Source organism: Otolemur garnettii, unplaced genomic scaffold, assembly GCF_000181295.1.
Source record: "Otolemur garnettii isolate 467f Iridium unplaced genomic scaffold, OtoGar3 scaffold00003, whole genome shotgun sequence".
Classification (NCBI taxonomy): domain Eukaryota; kingdom Metazoa; phylum Chordata; class Mammalia; order Primates; family Galagidae; genus Otolemur; species Otolemur garnettii.
The window spans coordinates 30,205,163-30,215,802 of NW_003852398.1; the positions used below are offsets into that span (position 1 = coordinate 30,205,163).

At 45.7% G+C, this 10,640-nt stretch overlaps 1 protein-coding gene across 1 annotated transcript in view; it reads right to left on the reverse strand.

The window, feature by feature from the left end:
- Positions 1–10,640, reverse strand: part of SH3RF2 (SH3 domain containing ring finger 2) — a 120,738-nt gene that overhangs the window by 5,057 nt on the left and 105,041 nt on the right. The window contains exon 7 of the mRNA XM_012806904.2: positions 4,233–4,465. Within this exon, the coding sequence (XP_012662358.1) occupies positions 4,233–4,465 (233 nt within the window). The remainder of the gene's footprint in view (positions 1–4,232; positions 4,466–10,640) is intronic.

Sequence of the window (10,640 nt, forward strand, 5' to 3'; positions counted from 1 at the left end):
TGTCATTGTTGTTTGGCGGGTCCAGGCTGGGGATTCGAACCCGCCACCTTAGGTGTACGTGGCTGGCGCCTTAGCCGGTTGAGCTATAGGCGCTGAGCCTTACAATCGTGTTTTGCCCCCAAAAGGTATGGTACACACCAAGACCCCACCCCCTCCTTCCCTCTCTCTGTTCTTCCTTTCCCCCACCCCTCCCCCCTTCTTTCTCTGTCTGCTCTCCCCTTCCCCCACCCCCACCATGCCATTAACTGTTATTAATTGTTCTCATATCAAAATTGAGTACATAGGATTCATGCTTCTCCATTCTTGTGCTGCTTTACTGAGAATAATATGTTCCACTTCCATCCAGACTTTACAAAGGTTGTACAGTCTCCATTTTTTTAAAATGTCTGAATAGTATTCCACGGCGTACATATACCACAGCTTATTAATCCATACCCGGGCTGATGTGTTTCCTTTTTTTTTAAAAGGTGAAATGGTTTGGGCATGGTGGCTCACACCTGTAATCTTAGCACTCTGGGAGGCCGAGGTGGGTGGATTGTCTGAGCTCACTGGTTCAAGGCCAGAGTGAAACCTCATCTCTAAAAATAGCCAGGTGTTGTGGTGGGCACCTGTAGTCCCAGCTCCTTGGGAGGCTGAAGGCAAGAGGATCACTTGAGCCCAAGAGTTTGAGGTTGCTGTAGAGCTGTGATGCCATGGCAGTCTACCCAGGGCAATAAAGTGAGACTCTGTCTAAATAAATTAATAAATAAATAGGAATGGTTCTCCCTCAGTAAAAGGAAGCCATCTTTCTCCTCAAATTCTCTGAAAGACAGGAGATTCCCATCCCTTGGACATATGTCCTGGGAAAATCAAGAGTTCACTGGATTCTGTGGGGGGGTGGGGTAGGGAAGACACCCCTGAGAAACACTTCGGGCCATTTCTCCATAAGGGTCTGCTGGCATTTAGAGAGCTGCGGGTTATGTTGCAGGCATTTAGAGAGCTGCGGGTTATGTTGCAGGCAGAGACGTTGGTCCTTTGTGACACTTCATGGACACATGTTTGAATCAGAGGCATTAGTGTCTAGCACAGAGGGCCAGAGCCAAGGCCACATCTGCAGTGTGACTCTTCATCAAGCCGGATGTGCACGTGAATAGCAGAACCTACACTAAACACAGCTGGCATCCTCAGTGCTGCAAGTGTGTCCCTCACCATTTACACAAGTTTCACCTTTCAGTTGAGACATTTATTTTTCTACTGACAGCTCTGTGAGGTGCACACGGTCAATTCTCCTGTCATTTCTCTTCTCTTTGGGGAGATTGATAGCCTGACCTGCCTCAGCTTGGGAAAAGGGAGAAAGAGATCTCCTCTAGACCTGGGGCGTCAAGCAGCACAGGGCACACGCGTCCTTAGGCGCTCAGAAACGTGTGAAAAATTGGTTTTGTGCCTTATCTATTTATCTTATCAATTCCTCATCTCCAATGCTTTCTTACTACACGTGCATACAACGCAAGAAGTCAGAGCTCCAAGCCAGTCAAGGTCTATGCAAGGCAGAGAGGGAGGTATTAAAGAAAGTGTGTGCAACGGCCCAGGGGATGCAGTTCTCGGCAGTTCTAAGTGGCTCAGATTGAGTGTGGACCTTTCAATCCTAAGTAAGTTCACACTCTGGATGGAGCAAAGATGATCTGCTTAGTTATAGTAGTAATGATAATCCTAATAAAATAGGACTATAAAAATTAATGAAATCTTATGTAGAATTTCCATATGTGAAGAGGTAAGTGCAGGGTTCTTAAGATGAAGAATCCATACGTATGCGGGGCATTATGAAAGTTTTGAGATACATAAAAGTTAAGAAATGTGGATTTTAATTGTTTTGTGTCTTAGATTTAGGTCTTTTATCCAGAGGGAATCAATTTTTGTGAGTGGAGAAAGGTGCGGGTCCAGTTTCCCTCTTTTACATGGGGATAGCCAGTTCTTCCAGCACCTTGTATTGGATAGGCACGAAACAATTAAAATCCTCAAAAAACGTGTGGCGAAAACACTGGAAGCTATTGGCCTGGGGAAGGACTTTATGAGGAGGACTTCCATGGCAATTTCAACAACAACGAAAATAAACAAATGGGACTTAATGAAACTGAAAAGCTTCTGTACAGCTAAGGTGACAACAAACAAAGCAAACAGACAACCTACACACTGGAAAAGGATCTTTGCATGTTTTGAATCAGACAAAAGCTTGATAAGTAGGATCTACAGAGAACTCAAATTAACAAGCATAGAAAGAGCCAACAATCCCTTAGATCACTGGGCAAGAGAGATGAATAGAACCTTCTCTAAAGAAGACAAGACGAATGGCTAACAAACATAGGAAAAAGTGCTCAGCATCCCTAATTATTAGATAATGCAAATCAAAACCACCCTGAGAGATCTTCTAACCCCAGGGAGAATGGCCCACATCACAAAGTCTCAAGACTGCAGATGGTAGAGTGGATATGGAGAGAAGGGAACCCTTTTATGCTGCTGGTGGGACTGCAAACTAATACAACCTTTTTGGAAGGAAGTATGGAGAACCCTCAGAGAACTCAAGCTAGACCTCACATTTGATCCTGCAATCCCATTACTGAGCATCTGCCCAAAAGAAAAAAAAGAAAAAAAAATCCTTTTACCACAAGGACATTTGCACTAGACTGTTTTTTTTTTTTTTGTTTGTTTGTTTTTTTGAAACAGAGCCTCAAGCTGTCACCCTGCGTAGAGTGCTGTGACATCACAGTTCACAGCAACCTCCAACTCCTGGGCTCAAGCAATTTTCCTGCCTTTGTCTCCCAGTATCTAGGACCACAGGCGCCCACCACAATGCCTGGCTCTTTTTTGGTTGCAGCTGTCATTGTTGTTTGGTGAGCCCAGGCTGGATTCCAACCTGCCAGCTCAGGTGTATGTGGCTGGCACCTTAGCCACCTGAGCCACAGGCGCTGAGCCTGTACTAGACTGTTTATTGCAGCTCAGTTTATAGTCAAATGTGGAAAACAGCCTAAATGCCCACCCACCCAGGAATGGATTAACAAGCTGTGGTATATGTATATCATGGAATACCATTCAGCCACTAAAGAAGATGGAGACTTTACATCTTTTGTATTAACCTGGATGGATGTGGAACACATTATTCTTAGTAAAGCATCACAAGAATGGAGAAACAAGAATCCTATGTACTCAATTCTGATATGAGGACAATTAAAATCCTAGTACATGGTGGGGTTAGGGGATGGGGAGAGCTGAGAAAGGGAAGGAGGGAGGAGGTGGGAGCACAAGGGGTGGGGTACACCTTTTGGGGGTGGGACACAATTATAAGAGGGTCCTTATCCAACAAAAGCAATCAGTATAACCTGGTTCTGTGTACCCTCAATGAATCTCCAATAATAAAAAGAATAGAAAAGAAGGCAAAAAAAAAAAAAGTTAAGAAATATAAAATCCACATGGATAAATAAAAATGAAGCCCTCCCAGCAACACCCCTAAGCTGAGCAAGCTGAAACTTGTGCAGGTGAATCAGAAGGGACACTGGATTGTGTTTCTTGAAAGTGAAATAATGGACAATAACAGTCTGTCTCAAAACTTCTGTAGTGACTTATGTATTGGCATGTGTGCAATGTGGATATTATATAGGTAAAAATAAAAGCAAGGTGCATGCAGAATAGTGCAATATCTATTTCTCTACCTATTTATCAAGGAAAGAGAACTTGAACCTAGGGGTTAAGAATACAAGGAAACCTGCTTTTGTATACTTTGTGCGATACTTTTTGTTTTCTTTTTAGTCTATGCATTCATTACCTAGATAACATAGTGGGAATTCCTTCCTTAATCCTCATTTCCTCCTTCCACCCTCTGCCCGCTTACCCCATCTTCCCTGTTTCTCTTGTGGTACCCCCCTGAAGAGCTCCCTGGGACACAGTTTGAGAAGCACTGACCCGACAATGCTTTGTCATTCTGCCTTCAGAGCCAGCTTCCTTACTGGCCATGTTCTAACTATGTGTTGGCACTCAGCACTGCTATCACCTTAGTCATTCAACCTGAATGTATGACTGACCCAAGGCAGTGACCTTGAGTCAGCCTAGCTTCATTCAATAAAACAAGTCATCATTTGGGAACTGTAAAGCACCCTTTGCAGAGGCTCAATTTAAAGCCAAGATCCTGTTTTTATAAACAGTACTCTGGGCTATCCCCCCTTCACTCAGCTCTAGGCACGTACCTCTCTGCCACCACTTACTCTTTCTCACGCTGCCCCGCCCTTTCCGAAGAGACCCTTGTCCCACAGTGGCCAGGCTGGCTGTGCTCCTCATGGGACTGACGATGGCAGTGGGCACAAAGACGGATTTGAAGGGATGGCTTTGCCGGGGATCACCTCCCAAAATGCTGCCTTGGGAGGACATAGAGGAGGTGGAGAACGTCCACGTGGTGTAGAGACCAGGGCTCCGGGGATCTGGAAAACTAGATGTCTTTCTGGTTGTTGGGTATTTTTTTTTTTTTTAAAGAGAAGAAATAGAAGAAGAAAATGTTCAGTTTTATTTAAAAATGTAATAGCTCCCACCCACATATCAAATGTGACCACCTTGTACCTTCTTTTATCCGTATTCTTTTTTTGTCAACCATAGTCTTAGCTAAGTCGGCTCCACTTCCCTACACCTTGTTAACTGTGCTGTGTGGCGAACGCAGGGAGAGGGGCTCACATTGACAGGCCTGGTGGAAGTAGGAGACTTGAATTTTGTCATCTCTCACTCTGGCTCTGGTCACTCCTCACCCTACGTCCCTTTAGCCCTTGAGTTCAAAGCACGAGATCCCGTATGTGGTCACTTAGCTTCACAGTGACAGTTTCTCGTCCCGTCAGTGACTTGTCCACTGGATTCTAAAGTCTTTGAAGGCAGAGATTTTATAGCTTACTTTATCATTACTTATTCATTTTTTAGAGATATTCATTAGTCTTACTCTCTGGCTCATGCTGGAGTACAATGGTGCAATTGTAGCTCACTGTAACATCAAACTCCTGAGCTTAGGCGATTCTCCCTCCTCAGTCTCTCAGGTTGCTAAAACTATAGGTGCCCTCCCACAGCTGGACAGTTTTTACATTTTTTTTTTTTTTTTGAGACAGAGTCTCAAGCTGTTGCCCTGGGTAGAGTGTTGTGGTGTCACAGCTCACAGCAACTTCCAACTCTTGGGCTTAAGTGATTCTCTTGCCTCAGCCTCCCAAGTACCTGGGAATACAGGCGCCTGCCACAACGCCTGGCTTTTTTTGGTTGTAGTTGTCATTGTTGTTTGACAGGCCTGGGCTGGATTCGAACCTGCCAGCTCTGGTGTATGTAGCTGGCGCTCTAGCCACTTGCCGAGCCAATTTTTAAATTTTTATGTAGAGATGGGGTCTTACTATGTCGTCCAGGTTGCTCTTGAACTTTGGCCTCAAACAATCCTCTCACCTCAGCCTCCCACATTGCTGGGATTACAGGTGTGAGCCACACTGCCCAGCCTTACTACTTTGTCTCTACAGTCTGTGTATAATGTTGATTAATAAATGTTTGTTAAAAGGCTGCCATGATGCTTTCAGTGCTGATGCCAGTCATTCTGGCTAACACATATTGAGTGCTTACTGTATACCAGGCATTGACCAAGTCCTTTGCCCACATGATCTCATGGATTCTTTATAACAGCTTATTTGGCATGTACTCTTAGTGCCACTATTTTATAAATTAAAAATTACAGGGACTTACAGTTACTTGCCCAAAGAACTAACGGGCCTGGGATTTGAACCCAGGTTTAGGCTGGTTCTCTGTTCTTACTACTGAAAAACACCACCTTTAGTAGAGCGTTCATCATTTGGTAGCAGGAAAAAGCTCTTTATTCTGCCTGAAATAAATGAACTTAAGTAGCTGGTAGGCCCTACACATGTCTCTGTAAGACTCTAATTCTTTAGCCTCGGGCTGTGATTTTCAAGACTAGTATTCAAGTTTTATAAAACAACAATCCCTTGTCCATTGTTTCCAGCCCGCGGCTCCCTGAACTCCACGGGGAGTGGCTGGCATCTTACATGCCTTTCTTGCCCTTTTACCAATCCAACCCCAACATCACATCTCTTACTGAGCAGTCCATCAATCACCTTGTCACCCTGTTGATTAAGTAGCTTCTACTAATTCCCTGGGAATAATGAACACAACCAAGGCCCTGGCATAGAAACGCCTTTGTGGTTTCCTTCCCACCAATGCCTCCAGGTTTTCCATAAGGTCATTTCTCCTCATCTCTCCTCTTTCTCCTTTTCTATTCTTTTGATTAAAAAGATAATATGTAACTTAATAATGAGTCAGTGTTGTATGAAGACAGATAAAGCACCATTTAATTGAGGCCAAGGTAGATCTGCAGCCAAATGCCGTAGGCATGGATGCTTGCAGCAAGGGGCCCTCTATCCATAGCTGTCAATCTGCCTCTGATCCCCATGGTGGTGCAGTCAGTGAAGAGGAGTGGGGCTGTCTCCCAAGGACAGGTCAGGCTGTACCCTGGAGTTCAGGCCTGGGTGGTAGAGAGAAGTGCCCAACACCGGCTTCCATGGCAGAGTGCAACTGATCTGCCTGTTGTCTTTTGAACAGAGCCCTCGAGGAGTTGGCTGCTGCAAAATGGATTGGCAACAGGAAAGACAGTTCCAAAATTATCCCCAGCAGCAGCAGCATTAAGGGACAGAATACAGCTAATTAGACCATAGCAACTCTTATTCTACCAATCTTTTCTTTGAATGACTGTTTATAGACTGAGGTGTGACCTCATTTTCTGGGCCCCTCACTGGGCTAGATTCCAGGAACTCTGAAATCCCGAATCTTTCATCTAACACTGAGTCTCTCTATATCTTTTGGCGAAAATTTCAGCACTTACCTAGCACTTTCTTCCAACATCAAAGCACTTTACTAACATATGAATTGATTCCCACGACACCCCAGTCCTGCAGACATTATGACCTTGGTTTTCTAGATGGGGAGACCGAGACATTCTGGGCTTAAGTGGGAGGAGTAGGTGTGGCACCATCGTGTGGGTTCCTGTGTCCTCCTAACTGGGATATTAGCCCTTCGAAGTTTGCCCAGTTGCACAAGGGACATTAGGGACGGCAGCTGCTCTGTGCTCACTACTGTAGCAGCCTCCTCGCCAGGAGAAGGGTTGGACCTACCTTGACAATCTCTATATAGATCTGCCTAGAAGGGTTAAAGGCAAGTGAGTGGAGGCCCATTTGTTGCTTTTCTCTACTCATAAAGTACCAAGTGGGCATATGTCTGATGGTTTCAAGAAAGAGGAAGATCCTGGCTAATATGGCAGAAGTGAGTTTATTAGGAGGGCAGGAGGTGGAGAGAAGGTCTTGGAAATAAGATCCAGGAGGCTGCAGAGAGCTTGGCAAGAGGGATCCATAGGAAGAAACATCACGTCATGGGCTGGGGCCTGGCTCTCACCAGGAATGGTCTTTCACATTGCCCATATCACTTCCTTAAGTTTCAAAATCCCCAGGGGAGAGCCAGATTGGCTGAGCTGAATCCTTTGCTGTAGTGATGGGTTGAGGAGGAGAAAGGGGAGGATTTGGTTTCTTTGGTTTCTGAGGAGGGAGGAAATGTTTGCCTCCCACCACAACCATGCATGGAAGAGGAGATCCAAAGGGAGTTGGATGCCAGACGGATGAAAATGTGACAAATGTTTTGTGCAAGCTGGGCCAACGATGTCTCCAGGAGCTGGGAAGTGGCACCGTGCTGGCAGAGATGCAGCTGAACAGGTTGGTGTTACCACCTAGCACAGGGGGCTGGGCCCCAGAACAGCACAACTGCCTTTTTTTCCTCTGGCAGTTGAAAGGCTCATTCTCTGAATCTTAAATCTAAACCCTGACATTTTAGTCAATTCTCATCTACAGTTAATCCCTAAACTCTGGCTGGCTCAGTTCATTAGGGGCTGATGCTAATAGGATCAAAGGTTGAAATGCTTACACTGTTGAGCCCAGGTTATCATCTAAAAGGCTGCTCACTCTATTGCCCAGGCTATAGTGCTGTGGCATCATCACAGCTCACAACAACTTCAAACTCTTAGGCTCAAGCAATCCTCCTGCCTCAGCCTCCCAAGTAGCTGGGACTACAGGCACCCGCCACAACACCTGGCTAGATTTTCTATTTTTAGTAGAGACAGGGTCTTGCTCTTGCTCAAGGTGGTTTTGAACTCTTGAGCTCAGATGATCCACCTGCCTCGGTCTCCCAGAGTGTTAGCATTATACATACGAGCCACCACACCTAGCCCATATGGCCTGATTTTCCTATAGTTTCAGTTGATACCTGCTCAACAGTGTCTTAGTTTGGATGATAAAATATATGGTCACCCTAATTCTAATGGTTCTTTAATGGGATAACCAGGATTTGGGGCGAAGGCCTAACATCTAAGCAAATGCCCTAGTAGTAGGCATGGGCCCTGAGGAATCCCTGTTAGGTCGGGTGAAACTGTCCATGGGTCATGATAGCCTTCTCTTCATTGTCACTTCTAGACCATGCTCCACTCTCTTCCATACTTCCCAGCTGTGATTTGCATCATCGGACTTGACCACCCCCAGGCCACCTTGCTGCAGCCATCATTTACCCTCCACATCTCTCCCCTCATTCCCTGAAGATTCTTGCTTCTGCTTCCTGTCACTTTCTGGATGCAACTTATTGTGCCGGGAAGATCTCATCTAATCTTACGGCTTTAAATAGCATCTCAAGTCTGAAGCTTTCGCTCACATGCTGAACTTGTACCCTCAACTGTTTACCAGCTTTACTTGGATCATTAACAGGCATCTCAGACTTAATCTGCTGGAAATTAAGCTTTGCTTCCCTTCATACCTCAAAAGCTGTTCCTCTTGTGGTCTGGCGTCATCCCTGCCTCAGTAAAAAGCAACTGCATCTTCCAGTTCCTCAGGGCAAAAAACCCACTCGCTAGGAATCCTCTATTCTTTCACACCTGACACTCGGTCTGTTAGAAAGTCCTGTTGCCTGTACACCTCTCTCTACCTCCTGGCTAACAGCCTGGTTTAATTCACAGGATTATTACAGTAGCCCCTTAACTAGTTTTTCTGCTTCCCCACTTTCCTCTCTATAGTTTATTCCCAGCCCAGCAACTAGAGGGATGTTGGTTGGATGTGAGTTAGATTGCTTTTCTGCTCAAAACTGTGCAGCAGGGTTAAAAGCAACCCTCCCATTAAGACCTGGGAAATTCTGCATGATCTGCCCCCCAATACCATTCTGACCTCACCTCCTAATTCAGGGGGCCTCCCTTGCTCTAATCCAGGGGGCCTCAAACTTTTTAAACAGGGGGCTAGTTCACTGTCCCTCAGACCATTGGAAGGCCAGACTGAGGGCCCCCGGGATGAGTCGGCTGCTAAGCAGGACAGGCAGCAGTGGCAAAAACACCCGGCGGGCTGGATAAATGTCCTAGGTGGGTCACATGTGGCCTGGGGGCCATGGTTTGAGGACACCTGCTCTAATCCAATCCCTCCACATCAGGAGGAGAGCTTCACACCAGGAGGCTTTTAATAGGAGGCTTCACACCAGGGCCTTTGGACTCTGGGTTCCTGTGGCTTGGATGCATCTCTTTCAGAGTGCTACTCAGCCGACCTCATCTTCCTCCTTCCCAGCAAGGCCATGCATGACCAACTTATGTGAGATCTTAATCACTTCCATACAAACTATTTCCTCACTTTCTGATTTTTCTTTTTAGCCTTCATCACTAACCCACTGCGTATCTTAAACATCTTGTTCCTTATTTATCTCTCTCCCTAGAATGTGACCTCTTACGGGCAGCAATTTTGTGAACCTTGTTGACTGGCATTTCTCCAGCGCCTGGCAAGGTGCCTGACACATAGTTAGCACTTGATCAATATTTGTTGAAGAAAAATGAATTAAAACATCAGTTATAGATACCCTTAGTCTGCCTTTGGATATTTTGCAACTTTATAACAAATTCAAGAGCTGTCCTTTGAAAGGAATGACTATGATCTTCTATGCCATCTTTCTGCCACGTGATGAAATCTTTCTATATAATCCTGGGTGTATGGAGACCCAGAGTTTGCTTTTACTCTTTCACCCCACTAGCCAGCCTGGTTGGAAAAAAGCTATTAAAAGCCTGTCTTTTATTGAACCAAAACCCTCTAAGTTATATCTGTTGGTCCAGTCCACTGTCCTCTTAAGAGCAAGTATACTCTGTCATCTGCACAGTCTACTATGATCCCTCGGTCCCTTGTTGAATAACCCCAGTTTCTTTTTCGGTTTCTCCTGTGCTGTAGGAGAAACATCTTTCTGTTTGTGTCCTCACCATCTTTGCTGCCCTCCTCCAGACACAGTGTCCTGTCTAAATGAAGGCTCCCAAAGTGGACACATGACTCCAGGTCTGACTCCCACAGAAGACAATGGGATAGTTACTTCCTTGGGAATTGTGACCCTCTGTGCTGTCACAAAGCCAGGGTTTGACAGGTGGTGATGGCCTCAGTGCCTTGAGGCGGGCTTTGCCTGGGCTGATGGGGGTGGAGGCAGGAGGAGTCATGGATAGCATTGGGGTCTGTGTGCGTTTGCCACAGGACAGTGAGGAGGCAGGACAACCTGGGGGGTCGATGGGACTAATAGGAATGCCACAGAATGAGAAGGGG